We start from the raw sequence: 17629 nt of genomic DNA, 5'->3' as shown, positions 1-17629 counted from the left end.
CGGCCCGCCGGAGGTTGGCACAGTACACAATTAAGGTTCGATGTAAATGGTTGGATTAATTTCATTTGGACTTGTAATGACAGGCATTTCAACGCCAGGTGGAGCAGTTACTTGAAGTTGGAGAGCACAGGGAAGGAGGCGGAGACAATACGGAAGGCTGCAGTAGTAGTGCTAACGCAAGTAACTCCGCTCGATACGACGGAATAAGTGTGTCCGCGCCGCTATTTTCAATCATTGGATCCAAAACGATGACATGTAAGTGACTCTTTATTGCAGTGAGTTTTACTGGAATTGCGAACATTTTTACGTCCTGTAGATCATGGCATCCAAACGAAGAGGAACAGTAATGGCCGCGGAAGAGCGGGTTACAAAGTATGAAACATTCAAGAGACACTTGGAGTCTGAAAGACTCAAATCTACGAGACTTTGAATAACGAGGAAGCGATTCTTGCTCGGTTGGATTCCGGGTGTTTCCATGCCCAGAGTGAATTGCATGTGGCTCGACGGACAGTCGAGTAAATGAACGTTTCCTGGAATGGTTTGACTGTTATCGTGCTAAATAGATAAGTCTCGAGAGCAATCGAGTTCCACAGCGCAATGGGCATCGAAGACTTCGAAGCGTCCTGTGGCTGGGTTCAAAAGTTTGTTGCACGACATCAGCTGAGCAACGCTGTCTTGTCTGGTGATCGAAGGGAGGTCAATTTCGAGACAGGGAGTGAATGGAAAGAAAGCCACCAGGTCTTTTACTCGTCTCATTTTGGAGCAAATAGTCCTAACTTTGTTTATATTTTGTCATATACCGGTACTGTATTCTGCAGTTTTTGGGCAATATATCATTACAATAATACATACTCTTATCAGCTTCCGTAAACAATGTCATCAACTTATTCCAATGTAGAAATAAAATTTAAATCGAGAGTAGATTTCTAACTTTTGGCCCGGCCCTCCACAATATTTTCTGCTTCTCATTTGCCCCCCATTAGTTTGTTTGCGTCAATGGACTGTGTTGACTTTAAATATATGGAACCGCTTTGCACTTCCTGTACAGAAGGTGGCAGTATGTATCAAAGTGTTGCAATAAAATGAGATCAGCAGCAGTAGGAGGAGGAGGAGGAGGAGCAGAACAGAAGAAGCAGTAGCAGTGCTATAAGTACATATCGGATAGAAAAGGAGGAAGATAGAAAGTGAAAATAGAACATGTTTTAGAATAATATGTGGAGTATATAGTTAAGCAAAAAGACAACTAATGAGCTAAGCGAGAAGTCCAATTTTCTCTTCTATGGTTTTCCTCACATACCTTGAAGGAATTCATGATTAGATGTTTCATTTAATCATGAATTCGGCCCGGTGGTCGACTGGTTAGCGGGTCGGTCTCACAGTGCAGAGGTGCAGGTTTTGATTCCAACTCTGGCCTTCCTGTGTGGAGTTTGCATGTTATCCCCATGCCTGCATGGGTTTTCCCCGGGTACTCTGGTTTCCTCCCACATTCCAAAAATATGCATTGCAGGTTAATAGAACACTCCAAATTGTCCCTTGGTGTAAGTGTGACCGCGGATGGTTGTTCGTCTCTGTGTGCCCTGTGATTGGTTGGCAACCGGTTCAGTGTGTCCCCCTTCCTACTGCCCAAAGACAGCTGGGATTGGCTCCAGCACGCCACGTGACCCTTGTTAGAAGAAGCGGATCAGAAAATAGATGGATGTTTCATTTCAACACAAAGTTCCTCATTTGCACGCATTTGTCTACCAATTTGTTGTCCTCTCAACCTTTATCACCATCATCATCATCGTCATCATCTCGGTGTGCGTGTATATGTGTGTGATCTGTTGTCAGTGAACCTTTCACACTAACAACAGAACCCTTTGGCTCGCTGGCCTAGTTTTGTGTGAGTGTGTGTCTTTGCATACTGTATGTGTGCGTGAACCCTAAGGCGGCTGCGGACCGGTCATGTGATCCCAATGTTTGCTTTTGAGCACAGAGACGTAACTTGTGTGTTTTTCTGGGCTGTCAAAACACACACGTGTCACATGGCTGCACGGACACGCTCACTCGCTATGACAACATAGCCGCCCTTTTACTGAGCCCCCTGGACCTTATGGTTTATACATTCATTTACTCTCAAATCCATTGGGAGTCAAAACATTAGATGAGCAGATCTATGGCTGTTGTTCAATTTCCGATGATAACAAAGAAGCCAAGCTAATGCAGCGACCTCCTGGCTGCCTGTCTGGCAGTGGGCATGGAGTTCATTGCCCAATTCTAGGTCCTTGCCCCTCCCACCAAAAATTCAATCGTGGAGGGAGGTGATGACAAAGGAATGGGGTAACCTACGCAATGAACCAATACAGTAGGAACGTTCACGTCAGTGCGGATGGTTGCAGCTGTATGCAGCCGTCGGTATGCAGAAGTCCGCGCCTCAAACACCAAGATTATATCACTTGGCATGAAGTAAAGGCTCGGATTATTCCTTATTTGAAGAAATTTAACTCTCGAAAGTGAATGCTAAAGTCCTGATAGCATGAGATTTTACATTGACTTTAGCATTGGCCCTGACAATATTTTTGAAACGAGGTGTGTATTTTAATATACAATGTTTGGGCAGCATTTTGGGGTTGTAATCATGACAGAGTCTTTGTTGCTTTCGTGCTTTGTGCAAACTGTTTATAGAGCTATGATATTTTAAAAAGGTTTGTTACTCAGAAGCATTTCTTTTTGAAGGTCGGACACCTCGATCCATTATTTCAACAGTGTTGCTCATTTGCATGAGGCAAAACCATTTCAAACACTATCTTATGTTGAAGCGCCACATTTTTGCCATCTATTTTTTTCAACTTTATTTTAAATTTAGTGTGTCGTGGTAGGCTCATTTTTTTTCTTTCAAGCACAATTCAATTAAGGAATGATTGCGACGCGGCAATAAAACACATGAACGCAATTACGATAATGGATTATTTTATAAGATAACGTGAATTATTTACAAAAAGATTACAATCATGTGAGGAGAATGGGCATGCCATGTCAGCGTCTCACCCCTGACCCATATTAACACATAAAACCTTCATCGCTCATGCTTGACGCTCATTGGTCCTGGAGGTTCGCTTGGGTACGCGCTCACGTGCACGCCCACGACCGTGTTTGCAGGAGATTCACCCCCATGCGCGCGCACACGCGCTCGCGGCTATCGCGTTTGTAAGTTCCTTTCCGAGCAAGCGAGATCGCGCGCACGACGTCAATCTGTGCGGGGTGTACCCGCCGGTGGAATGCGCGCCCCCGCGGATCTGACCACCGCCCCTCCCCCCCCGCCTTCACTGCAGTTTGCATCCGGGCTGCTAATTTTCCAGCACCGATGTTCGCGTCCAACATGTCAATTGTTTTTCATATTTGTTTCCGTTTTTTGACGGGTGAACTTTTTATTTTGCCATTTTTAACTAGGATGGAGCGCGCGCGCGTGTGCCCGGCCCATGGTTTGTGACGGCCGCGCGCGGACGTGACAAGTTGAGCGTGTGTGCTCGGAACAAGTGCATCTTTCCAAATGGGACAACTATTGTGGATTATCCCGACGATTCTGAAGCATTTTGGTGTATTTTAAAGAAGCGAAAAATCCGTCCATTTGGGAGCTGTCTTCAACAGTCAGGCCTGCGGTTTCTTTCGATTGTTTTTATTTGAAAAAGAAAATGTTTTTAAAGCGTTGATTAGTCGGAATAAAAACGGAATATTTGCGCTGGTCGTCCATGTAGCGCAAGAAAAGGGCGCAGTGTTTGCGGCTCATCGGGCTTACATAAGCAGCAGCGTCATGTACGCAGGACGCAAGAGGAGAAAACCCGTCCAGAGAGCGTAAGTTATTTTTATTGTATTTACTTTTTTGAATAAGATACGTGATGTGAATGAAAATAAAACTAGTGGGAAAAATATTTTGCAAACAGAAAAAAACCCTATAAAATATTTGCCAATATGCAATTTCATTTTTAAAATATGCATTTTTTAAAGTAATCGAAAAACCATGAACAATATAGCCTATGGTTTCAAATTTAGATTAAATGTGGTGTTTGTTTACAAATAAAACGAGCTTTACAGTCAATATTGTGCACCAGGCTGCTTTAATGCTTGAGGATTATATTGCAGGCCCTCTATTTCCGAGGCCGGATTTTGACCTTCAAAACAAACATGCGTGGTTAAAATTAATCCACACACAATTTTAAAACATTGTTCCACATAAATGAAAATGAACAATGGGCATTTAACTCTTTACATTGCGGGTTTCAACCCCCTTAAATTCTTTTAATCGCGGGCGTTCTCATACGCCCTTTTGAAGATATCATCTTTTAACTTGATGAGAAATATAAATTTTTTTCTTAACACTATAGACTTAAAGTAACTTTTTAAATGGCTTGGATATTTTGTTTTTTTCCCTCTCCATTATTTTCAATGAATGAATTTTAAAAACGGATCGATTTTGCACGTACAGCTGACCACTGAAGCAACCAGCGAGATTTATTCTGTAAGGATATTTTTAAAGTGTAAATTCGTTACAAAAAAAAACATTGCGTACAACAACAGCATTCAATGGGAGATATTGTTCATATTCGTGTATCCTGCAGTTTTACAACTGAATCGGTAAATGTTAAGATGCGTCTTTTTTGTTTTCGGTATTATTCTTTTGTTGGGGAAACATTTTTGGAAATCGAATAAATGGTTTTCCCTTTAGTCAGCATACATGTGACATGAACCTGTCAGTTGAAAGCAAACAAAGCAAGCATAAAGGTGAGGGGCCAGTAGGGCAGGCCAAGTATGTCAACATCCATCAAAGATTCAGTCTAAACTAGCTGATAAAAAAATGATTTTTGGGTGAAAATGAAGAAAAAGAAAACGTTCATGTTGCATATATTTGCTAACTGTTCTCTTATTATATTAACTGTACAAGTTTCATTCGTTGTCCCATCCAAAAAAAAAAAATTCAAAGTCTTGAACAGTGCTTGATTTTTGTAAAATAATGTGTTCATAAGGCCCTTGGGATTCCTCACTTAACACAAGAGGTTTATCAAACATTCACAAATACAATGCTCACTTTTGATTGCCTCTGTCTTAAATGTTTGGCGGATGCATAGGGAGTAAATTGAGGTCGGCTCCTACCATGCATTTGTAGTTGAATTCATGTGTTACAATTGTGTTCACTTGTACGTCGTGCATCATATTGACATCACTTTCCAATATTTTGGCAAGCTTTATTAATATTTCGTCACACAAAGTAAACCACAGACCAAACACAACTCTCGGTATGATGCTAATTCCAACCACAATCGCCTATCGTGGTCCTTTTGCTACAGTAAACCAACCAGTACTGTACCAGGAATTACTAGCTGTTCATTACCCAACAATATTTCTTCAAATTACAAACCCTAACCATATCAGGATATCTACTCAAAGTCAAACCAGGCATTTAGCATACACTATAATTAAATACACAGATCAAAACACACACACATACAAAAACAACAAAACAAAACAAAAACAACAGCAACAACTGTGCTTACATAATTAATAATAGCTCTGTCCTGTCTGGCAGGGTAAAACAATCGCCCAATGAGGGGGCAAAGTCCAACCCGTCTAAGCGGCACCGAGATCGCCTCAATGGGGAGCTGGAAAGATTGGCTAGCCTCCTACCATTTCCCGAGGAGGTCACAGCCAGCTTGGACAAACTGTCCATCCTGCGACTGAGTGTCAGCTACCTGCGAGCCAAGAACTTCTTCTCTGGTACGTCCACAATGTCTGTAGCTGAAATAATCGTGTTTGCTGCCTTGATGTATTGCTTTAGACAGTGAAAATGAAAGCGCACGAGAACAGGAGAAGGGATTGGGCAGCAGATGAGAAAAGTAAATTAGGCCCAGTTTAGTTTACTGCAAATGGGTTGCAATGGAAAGTGAAGCAAGTCATCAAGAAGATGTTGTGCTTGGTAGCAACCACCAGGGGGCAGGCTTAATTCAGTCCGAGTTTGGATACTTACTTCTTAAGGAGTTGTGAAAACATTCCAAACATTGTAAATAAGATGGTAAGACCACGTGAGACCATTTGCTCAGTTGTTACTTGGCAGCAAGCACCTGAGAAGTTATTCCGGCTCAGCTGTTGCCTGAATGGGTCGCAAGAGAAATCCAAACAGAAGACGGCAAGACTGGTACAAGACTTTAAGCTACTTGGCAGCAACCATCCGAGAGCAAATGTCATTTCACGCCCCAAAAGCTTGCTGCCTAAATGGGCTGCGATAGAAATCAAAACAGAATGGAAACAAAAAGATGGCGAAATTTGGGTTGTGAGTCCATCTGCTTCTTGGCAGCGACCAGTTGAGGACAAAAGTCATTCAGGCCTAACTCGTTTGCCGCCGAAACTGATTGGCATAGAAATTGTGTGACATTTTTGCGGTCGTAACAACTCAGGAGTTGCTGCAGTTTTTTTTCCCCTCCGATTCTGCGAGTCCAACTGAAATAAACAATCGTTTGTTTGATTTTCCTTTTGTTTTGGTGTTGGATGTGTTTGTTGGCCGACATCTTCCAGATGATCGGAGTTGTTGTGATAACAAGCGCGAGCATCCGTCGCTTTATTCCGCTGATTTCATTTTGGGGGTGGCGGTGTTGAAGTAGCCCTCAATATTGAATCTAGACAGCATGCCTACGCGCTGCGGTGACGTCAAGCGATTTGAGGATGAAGAGAAACCATTAAAACTCGGCGAGCGCGTCGGCGTCGCACGCAACCGACCAGTGTGTCCTGTCTTCGGCCTACAAAGACGGGAAAAGGCACCGTTATTTTAGGCAATGATCTTCCAGAGAGAAAAGCTGCATTGCGGCCGTCAGCTGCGCTCGATGGATGAATAATTCACAGGAACTTTTGATGTTTAAAGAATTTATGAAATCGAGGCAGAGCAATGTTTGTTTTGGGGCAGGATGCGGCTGGTCAGGATGGAGGCAGCCACGATATCCTTCGATACAAACTCGAGTGCACGTATGCGTTGGATGGCAGCTTTGAGAATCAGCTGAACAGAATCGAAGGCCTTCATTTTTAACCCTTTTGGGGACAGCGCTTACAACAGTGGACAGCTTATCGTGTTATTAAGTTACAGGATGCAGGAAAGGGTTAATATTTCATGAGCTTCTTGATATTCCCCCCCCTGCCCCCCAACAACATATGGAAATTTTCAGCTTCGCCTGAGTGATTTATTGATTATGGTTTTTTTCATAGCAATCAAAATGTCTTATTGGACATGTAGACAAGTCCTTTTGTCTAAATGCATTAGCCTACTTCCTGTCAATGCTGGCTAAGTAATTAACAAGCTCAAGAGCGCTTTCGTTAAGCAAGGATCTCCCCTTGAGGTCTTCCTCGCTTTGGGCTCCCTTTGCGGTCAGGCATAATTTGTTGTATGTAAACACACTAAATTTCGCTTGTCACAGGCATCCCAGCGCAGACACTCTGAGGAGGGGGGCGGGGGCGGGGGCGGGGGTGGTTACGCTTCAGATGATGTTCACTCGAAGACTGTTGCAATCGCTGTTGTTATAAAAGCATCTCAATGCTTCAAAGTATGAGCGTTGTTTAGAAAACAGTTAAAACGGCGATTCTTCAGTATGCCGCACGATTTTGATCAAAGCCTCGGCCGTTAAGCTGGCATTATCTATCTCGACGGCCATCTTGGTTGTTGTCAGGAGCTATAAAGGACTGGCACTTCCCGACCAGGATGACGAAGGGAAACTGGGGTGTTTGGTGAGGGATGTTGGCAGTGGGTTCACACATTGAAGCACCCAACGCAACCCCACGATAACCCCAGCTCAAGCAACAGCAGCAGCCGCCGCATGAACCTGCCGTTTGATTCGGAAAGTGCTACATTTAATCATTTCAAAGGAGGTACTTGACAACCAACAGCCCTCTTTATGCATTGGATACACACATACAGTACTTATATACGTTCATACAAAATCATCAGTCTACATGCATCAAATAAGAATTGTCCCAAGTTAGTCACGAATGTACTTACTCGGTGTGAAATTTGGGCTTGTTTAATCGAACACAAAGATGATACATTTGATGAGAGCAAGGACTTACTCTGTTGGATGAATGGCAACAGTATGCAGGTTGATTGTACCTTTTTCAAGCTATTGGGAAATATTTTTTTTCTTCTTTTTTTGCCTGACACGATATGCTGCTGGCATAGATAGAAAAATACATAGTTCTGATGAATTTCAAAAAATGAAATACATCATAATACAATTTCAACAACAATACTAACAATTAAAAACAATGCTGTGAACTTACACTAGTGTACTTCCTGTTTTCATTCTATCACTTTTAACCTAACTTTATGAGACACAATGGATTCTCCTGAGAGGCAATGTATAACGAACCAAAAACCTTGACCACAGAATAAATAAATAAATAGATCAAGGCTCAAAAAAAGCATTGCATTTTGTGAGTCATAATTCTCAGTTTGCTCCTCAATCAAACACACTGAAACGTAAAACTGTGAATGGGCGTTGATGTGTTTAAAACGCAGAGCTCTCACCAAATCACTCAATGCTAACTTGCTACACAGCAGGAACATGCCATGATTGTTCCAAATATTAAAAAAAATAAAAATAAAACATTCATTAGCGGCACGGCTGCCACTTTGGTGGCCTTTAGGTCTCCCTCCGCTCGCTCCTTTTTGAGACTCTGTAGGCAGGGAGGGAGCGCATAACTGATCAGGGAAAAGAGCCCCCCATTCGTGTGTACGCCTGTCTTTGTGCCAAATGACCACGACGTATGTGTAAATGGTTAATGTTGAGCATTTCACATGACTTACTCGTGGCTGCGGTCTTCATCAATAGACAAGCTGCTCATCACACTTTGGAGACGTCAGTTGGCTCGTGTTACTGGCTCAGCGCAGGGCAGTAGCTAGTCATTTGCGGCTCAAGGTAAACACGGCCAACGTCTCCCCCATCCACCAAGTAATTTACTTCAGTTTTGACAAAAGCTGAGTGGTGTAATTTAGGCTATATTGTGTTGATTTTGAATTTAGTTATAATTAGCTGACAGCTAATAATATGCATAAGTATCAAGCCTTGGTGACTGACTGCTGAGCACATCCACTTCATAGTTCCGTGGGCATACGCTAGGTTCAAAGTAATGCTCTGCCCATTTCTCCGCGTTCTCTGATTTCCTCCCACATTCCAATAACATACATGGTAGGTTAATTCATTCATTCATTCATTCATTCATCTTCCGTACCGCTTGATCCTCACTAGGGTCGCGGGGGGTGCTGGAGCCCATCCCAGCCGTCTCCGGGCAGTAGGCGGGGGACATAGCCAATCGCAGGGCACACATAGACGAACAACCATCCACGCTCACACTCACACCTAGGGACAATTTAGAGTGTTCAATCAGCCTGCCATGCATATTTTTGGAATGTGGGAGGAAACCGGAGCACCCGGAGAAAACCCACGCAGGCCCGGGGAGAACATGCAAACTCCACACAGGGAGGACGGAGCTGGAATCGAACCCGGTACCTCTGCACTGTGAAGCCGACGTGCTAACCACTGGACTACCGGGCCGCCGGTAGGTTAATTGAACACTCTAAATCACTTGTATCAAACTCAAGGCCCATGGGCCAGATCCGGCCCGCCAGGTCATTTTATATGGCCCGCGAAAGCAAATCATCAGAATCAGAATCATCTTTATTGGCCAAGTATGTAGAACACACAAGGAATTTGTCTCCGGTATAACACGCTGCACTAGTATCATCGTAAACAACAAAATCATTGAACCATTTTAGAGTAACCAGTAGTTTTGTAGTACCATTTTGTGGTGCAAGAAGAGTGACTATGTCAGTGACTGTTTAAGGAGTTAATGGCTAGAGGGAAGAAGCTGTTTAAGTGTCAACTTACTAAAATCTTTCCCAAAATGTCACATTGTCATGCGTAGTAAATAAGGTTGACATTTTGCAATAATTTTGCTACCCAGTTTACACTCACTTGAACAAAAATTGAACAAATTATTATAATTGACTTGACTGATTTCAAAACTAGTAATCTATAAATTTGTTGTGGTTTTAATAATTTTGTGGTTTCACTGTCATAACGGCCCTACGAGAGGAGACGTAACTCCAAATTGGCCTGTGATTAAAATGAGTTTGACACACCTGCCTTAAATTGTCCTTAGGTGCAAATGGTTATTTGTCTGTTGGTGCTCGGCCATTGGCTCGTGACCAGTTTTGGGTGTATCAGCGCCTCTCGCCTAGCGACAGCTGGGATCAGCTCCATAACCCCCGTGACCCGCATGAGGATAAGCAGTTTGGGGAACGGATAAATGTTTCTTGTGAACTCAAATTGTGAATTTGAGAAAATTCTCCTCTTCCCTGAATAGATAAATTCCATGAAATCATTCTTGAGCATTATTATGTAACAAGTGAATCATCTAAGCATGTTTACTGTAATTGATGAGAACATTAATCAACATTTATAGTTTACCAGTTCTAGTTTTCTCTCTAGGTGTCTGTTTTCATTTTAGTTTTAACATTTTCATAACTTCTGCTGGTCCCAAGACTATTTGTTTAATTGATAGTTAGCTATTCTAAGCTCAAAATCACACAATATTGAACCTACTGTGTTTTTATGTTACATGCTAAAATGCTAGCCGCTCAAATGAATCAGTGCAAAGTCTGTTCAAGCCTTTTTATTGAATGTCTTGTTTTATGATACCAAAAAAGTCAAATTTAAGTTCAAATATATATTTGTTTTAAAACACCACACTGAAAACGTTTCTCGTTGCTGTTATGTACAATGTGAATTTAAGAAATAAGAGATGTTGATTATTATAAAAATTGCCCACTGGTGGGACGAATAATATCTTACTATATCATGGTATTACTCAGTTTTTAGGTGTTAGCTGTGAGAAGCTATTCTAAACAATTTGGTTGTGATGGATCAATTATTTGAACAAAGTATTCTCTCTGTGTTGATTGTGTTTTTTCTGGACAAGTGTGATATGTCTGACAGATTAGGATTATAGCAAAACAGAGACAGAAGAGTTCTAACATCCATTTTGCTGACTAATGTGGTCGCGTTATCCCGTGTGACAGATGGCTGGTTTGTCGGGGTCTGCAGTTATCCTAGCGCCTCGCTTGTACCTGACTACTACCTGCCTGATATTTTTGGTCTGGTTGAAGTTAATCTGGATTGGACTGCTTTTCCTTAAGGATATTTAAAGAAGACAACATGCAGAGTCAGCAGTGGTAGATTTGCCAACACTTTTTACACAACACAATCAACAATGTGGCTCAGTACTTCTCTTTCTGGTGGTGTTGCTCCACCGCCAAGGTCCTGACGAGATCCAAGATGACACAAGTAAGCCAATAAGGGCTTTCCAAGCTTTCTGAGAAGTACCCTCACCCCCACCATCCCTCCTTGCCTTAAACCCGTGGTCACATGACCACCATGCCGTAACTATCATTCTTACTGATGGTTGTCACATGGCCGTTATTATTCGTCTACTCAAAACGATGTTACTGTTGCAGCCTGTGATATTGATATGTTACCAAGAAAGTAGACCTTTGCGGTGGCGTATAACAAGAACAATTGCCACATTTTATCACGTTCGGGAATAAATGACATTATTCAATACTTATTAACATAGTTTGGGGGGTTGGGATTTTCTGCATATCCTGTGCTAAAATGCATTTCTGGATCTGAAAAATATTTTACAATCAACTACAAAATACATCTCTATAGATTTAAAGCCATCCATAACCTTGCCCCCTCCCCCTTTGTCTGACCTTCTTCAAATTTCCATTCCCTCTCATTCCCTCCGGTCCTCATCCTCCCTCCACCTATGTGTACCCCGTGCCCGGCTCAGCATGATGGAGTGCTGAGCTTTCAGCCGCTCTGCCCCCAAACTCTGGAACTCACTTCCATCCAACATCCGAAATATTGATTCTCTTCCCACATTCAAATGCCATTTCAAAACCCACCTATCCCAAATCGCTTACTAAATTTAAATTAACATCTTCTTTTACTATTTATAATTTTATTTGTGTTTTTATTGTTCTTTTTCCTGATTGTAAGGTGTCCTTGAGCGTTTTGAAAGGCACTTATAAATAAAATGTATTATTATTATTATTATTATGTTCCTGAAAACATACAGTAGATACCAACCACAATTGAGCTAAGCACGATGAATACTTAACATGGATCAATATGGTCGATCGTTATATTCCTTATAAATGCAATCCTGTAATAGAGTGATGGTGAACATGGAGATGTGCACACATTATGTAGGTCCCACCGGAAGTACGGTAGCCATAGATATGGATAATGAATTATACATGTTTCCCTCCATCAAACAGTGCGCACTCATGAACTTAATCATGACGAAGCCACCTGAATAAAAATCGCACATGACATTTTTCAATTGTCGATTGGTTGGCGACATATTTAATGATGCCCGTGTCAATGTAATTAACATCAATATGGTTGGTTGAATAGTGTAGTTGGTGATGTCATATTTGAATTTCAGATTATAGGGGGGAAAAATAATCCAAATAGGCATAGTATAGAGTATATTGTATTTTTAATTTATTTCTATTTTTTGTTAGTGTGCTGGAATTGTATTTTATATAATGTTTTGGGAGATTTATTTTTTTATTTTTATTTTAACAGTAAGTTAATAACTTGGCAATTCTGCTATTAGGCTAACGAAACGTTCTATATTTATTTGCTGCCATTCACACTCGGTTCGAATAATTAGCACACCAAACACATGCAGTGTGTATGCATGCATGGATCGGACACACATTCCCTCTGCCGCCAAACGTGACACTGAGAATGAGTTTTGCATGAAATTATGCAGAGCGAACCAGAATTTGTTTCATTGTGGCGGAAGCTCAACTCCTTTCGCTTTGCACGTAGTCCACAGGTGTCAAACTCAAGGCCAGATCTGGCACGCGACATCATTTTATGCGGCCCGTGAAGGCAAATAGAGTGCGTCGACTTCATGTTCCTTGTCTTGACTTTGAACAACACTGAGCGATGAGGTATTGCAAGCGCGTTTATTTTTATTTTTTATATTATCAGTCCTGCCTTGAAAATAAATTGAAAAATAGTTGAACAAATGCTCACTGGTTTCTGATTTGAAAACTAATTATCCATCAATTTCTGTGTGTGTATATAAATAAATAAATGATCTATCTATCTATCTATCTATCTATCTATCTATCTATCTATCTATCTATCTATCTATCTATCTATCTATCTATCTATCTATCTATCTATCTATCTATCTATCTATCTATCTATCTATCTATCTATCTATCTATCTATCTATCTATCTATCTATCTATCTATCTTCATATTCTCCTCATCTAACTTTAAACCTTTATTTGGAACATTTGGTTGACGGAGTGCCCAATCTATGTGCTATGTGTAGTTATAAATGTGGAGGTATTTTTTTTTATTTCAATTAGATGTGATGCATTAAAAATGTGTTTTGTTCATTAATTTTTACATTACACAGGTGTTATTGAGGTCCAGATTTGTAAGGGAGAGTTCATGTCGTCTTGGTGGATTTGACAGTTTTTCTGGATGGCATACCACTTTATAATACATTTTATATTTATGCATGTATATTTGTCAAGCGTAACACGAGCCTTCTTATATGCAGTTTCCCTATGTCATTTAATTCACTCGCTTGTTATTTTTCTCCCCAGTTTTTTGGACCTTATACAAACAACACATTGTTCGAGACAGACGATAGGTACCGTCTTCTGGGCTTTCAGATTGAAGACTTGGGTTGCTGTCGAGTTATTCGACATCCTTGGTGGGGGGCACATGCCTTTGTCGGAACGATATTTACCAATGCACCACCCAGCCGCCTTGCCATGAAGGATTTCCAGGGCTTTTAAACAAAAGGCTAGATGCTTTCATGCAGTCAAAATGTCCTTGGATATCTATCTATCTATCTATCTATCTATCTATCTATCTATCTATCTATCTATCTATCTATCTATCTATCTATCTATCTATCTATCTATCTATCTATCTATCTATCTATCTATCTATCTATCTATCTATCTATCTATCTATCTATCTATCTATCTATCTATCTATCTATCTATCTATCTATCTATCTATCTATCTATCTATCTATCTATATACAGTATATGATTTTATTTATTTATTTATTTTTTAAGAGCCAGTGTTTCCTCTTAGGGGGCCTCCATGCTGAGCGTTATGGTTCTTGTCACTCAGCGGGGATCAGAGTCTCCTCTCCCAGTCCACATGTCATACATGGTACCAAGTACTAAGACTGATCAGTCAGGGCTAACATGCTGCCAGGGGGCATAACAGACTTCTGGAAACTAAAAAGAGTAGTAGTAATATGATTGCTCGAAGTAGTAGAAGAAATAGAAATAGCTCAAATCATTTTTCGCTTATCTGGAATACATTAGGGCGGCCACCTGGACGACTCGTTCGCGCGTTGAACTCAAGGCGCAGAGGTTCAGGGTTCGATTCTGGGTCTGGTTTTCCTGTGTGGAGTTTGCATGTTCTCCCCGTGCCTGCGTGGGTTTTCTCCGGGTAGTCCAATTTCCTCCCACATTCCTAAACATGCATGGCAGGTTGATGAAACACTCCAAATTATCCCTCGGTGTTATTGTGAGCGTGAATGGTTGTTTGTCTATGTCTGGCTGACGATTGGCTGGCAACCAGTTCAGGGTGTCCTCCGCCTACTGCCCCGAAGACAGCTGGGATATGCTCCAGTACGCCCCCGCGACACTTGTGAGGATGAGTGAATCAGAAAATGGATGAATGGATGGAATACATTGTGGTTGAAGAATCATCTTGTCATTTATATTGTTGTGAATGACTTGGGAGACACGTCTTACAATCACACAACAGAACCAGTTACTCCTCTTATTTGTGTCCATCACCAGCTATCCGAGGACCTGCCAGATTTGGTGTCTACCATACACGTTCGGACTTGTGGCTGAAAATATTGACCTGGATTTTAAACATTTCGCATTTTCGACCCTGACTATTTCCTGAGCAGATCAAGGAGGGAAATCATTCTTCACATACTTGGCACCACAGAATAACGGTTCAGAATGGTTCTATAGACACATCTAACAACACAATGTTAGTGACAAGTGACAATGTCAGTGTAAGTAAATGCTACGCCACTGTCCAGTCGCAAGTATTAGCTTTGCGTCTAAGCGGCATGGAAGCTGAAGCCAGCTTAAGTGTGTTTAGTTTCAACTCTGGGAACAGCCAGTAATCCGAAATCAGACGACCTCCAAAAGGTCTGCAATGTTTCGTAATGGGTCAGGAGATCCGATAAGTATTTGGGACCTAACCCATTCACATGTTTTAAAGTTTGAGGTTGATTCTGTGAGAAACTGACAGTTAGTAGATCCAGATTCAGGAAATGTTAGTTTTTCGTAGTTGGTACTTTTTGTTGACGTTACTTGTTGATTTTGTTTCTTTGATTCTGTGGTCCAGTATGCAGGATTCAAACTGCTTGCCCTCCAGGTACAAATATTACACCCTGAGCCACTTTCACCCCTACAAAATGCAGTCAGATTGACAAACAAAAAATTTCTAGCACTGAGTGAGTTTTGTTCTGATCTGATTTGGACCAAACAAGTGACTTCCATGTTCCAAAATGAAATACATCCATTCAATTATTTCTGGAAAACAACAACATTTTTGTATGGTGTTGGCGTTTTGGGTTAACTGAAACATATGAAGTACATAATTTAGTATATAATTAATTCAATAAATATAAATCTGTCAAATAATTAAAACATTTTCATTGTGTTTTGAATAAAATAAAAAGAATATATATATTTTTTGCTGCTAAAATTCCAGGCGACTGGAATGCCAACAATAAACATAAAAAAACACATTCTTTGTAATTAGCACCAAGCCCTATTCAACATCTAAATAAGCCTGCAGATTCCAAACAGATCAGCTTGTGAGCTTCTTGCAGTAAAACAGCAGCAAACTAATGCATGCCTACTTTGTCCTGTGGCCTACATTTTCAAATCTGGCTTGCAGCCACGGTCCGATTGCAGTCAACTTTAGTGAACTCAGGGATTTATTTTTGCATTTTGGCACACATTCCGACATGTTTCGTCTCCGTACATTGGGTGTGGAACATTTGCCATAATTGTCTGAATGGTTATCTAGTATTTTGACCCGAGAAATACTCCTTGGATTCTGAACGTTTTTTTTTTTTTTTTGAGCATCGAAAACATTTTGGTCACACCGTGCGATTTCCATCCAGTATGCAATTGTTTTTGTCTGTGTGTGCAGGGCTCATCTTGTGATGGCCCCTGTCACTGTTCATTGCCAGTTCAGCCATGCCTTTATTACGCTTAATATGGCGGGTTAATGCTGTCCAAATATAGCAGTGTTTCATGATTCGGAGTGCTACTATTGTTACCTAATGTGACATGAAGCTGGAAACATACAATATGCGATGTAAACAAACAAGTTAACTCCCCACGAAGAGAACAGCCGTTGAATTATGTATCACTTTTTAGTGTCTAAGCCGCTGATGCCACAATACTTCAAAACAAAACATCATTCGATTGTCGACTGAAACTAGCCTATCAAAAAATACTTCCTTCATGACCAATAAGTGAAAGTGCAGCTATCTTCATTCTGAAACAGCAGCTTGTTGATGTTGCGCATCTGAAGTCGAAGTAGATTTTGTTAAGTCTTCTTTGGCTGCGTTGTGTGTTTTTGTTATCAAGCGGCATGCTGGAAAGACGCCAACGTGACATGTAGGGATTGGGGAGAGAATTGAAGCAGCACAAGCCCAGAACATCCCTGCTAATCCCGTGTAAATAGCATGATGGGACAAATTGAAAATGGTCAAATATTTGGTAAATATTTGCAGTTGCTTGATGTTTTTATTTTGACATTAACGGCTAACCCGGGATGGCGCTGGCTCGGGATGACGCCATGTGGCTAAGCTTCATGCTGGAGGCTGTATGAGCAAAGCCAAGATGGCCTTTTCGACAAAAAAGTTCAGTGCTAGCAGCAATGCCTTACAGGCCTTTGTTTTTCAAGCAACATTTTCACTAATGTAATCTAAACTATGAAAACATTTCTGCAAATCCACCAGTAATAAGGCTTACCATTTTTAGCTATCAAGTAGACTCAGAGGTGGATGTTATTTTTGATATCATATCATGAATACATCATTGTTCTGGGTGCAGTCAGTATTTGCCTCTGGCAGTTCAACATATTGATTGAAAAAGGTTGTTGATTGTGGTCTGAGGAACGTTGGTCCCGTATTGTCGTTCCTCAAGAATGATGGATAGAGTCGGGCAGCCTGGTAGTCGGCTGGTTAGCGCGTCGACCTCACGGTGCAGAGATGCAGGGTTCGATTCCGGCTCCGCCTTCCTGTGTGGAGTTTGCATGTTCTCCCTGTGCCTGCGTGGGTTTCCTCCGGGTACTCCAGTTTCCTCCCACATTCGAAAAACATGCATGGCAGGCTGATTGAACACTCTAAAAATGTGTCCCTAAGTGTTGGCGTGAGCGTGGATAGTTGTTCGTCTCTGTGTGGCCATTGGCTGGCAACCAGTTCAAGGTGTCCCCTGCCTACTGTCCGAAGACAG

General features: G+C 41.3%; 1 protein-coding gene across 1 annotated transcript in view; it reads left to right on the top strand.

The window, feature by feature from the left end:
- The first annotated feature begins 3231 nt into the window (after positions 1-3231).
- The window catches only part of LOC127612039 (aryl hydrocarbon receptor-like), a 51594-nt gene continuing 37196 nt past the window's right edge, over positions 3232-17629 (top strand). Inside the window, exons 1-2 of the mRNA XM_052083001.1 lie at positions 3232-3831; positions 5561-5748. Coding sequence (XP_051938961.1) covers positions 3791-3831; positions 5561-5748 — 229 coding nt within the window. The 5' untranslated portion in view covers positions 3232-3790. The remainder of the gene's footprint in view (positions 3832-5560; positions 5749-17629) is intronic.

Source organism: Hippocampus zosterae, chromosome 12 (genome assembly GCF_025434085.1).
Source record: "Hippocampus zosterae strain Florida chromosome 12, ASM2543408v3, whole genome shotgun sequence".
Classification (NCBI taxonomy): Eukaryota; Metazoa; Chordata; class Actinopteri; order Syngnathiformes; family Syngnathidae; genus Hippocampus; species Hippocampus zosterae.
This window is presented reverse-complemented; position numbering and strand designations above follow the sequence as displayed.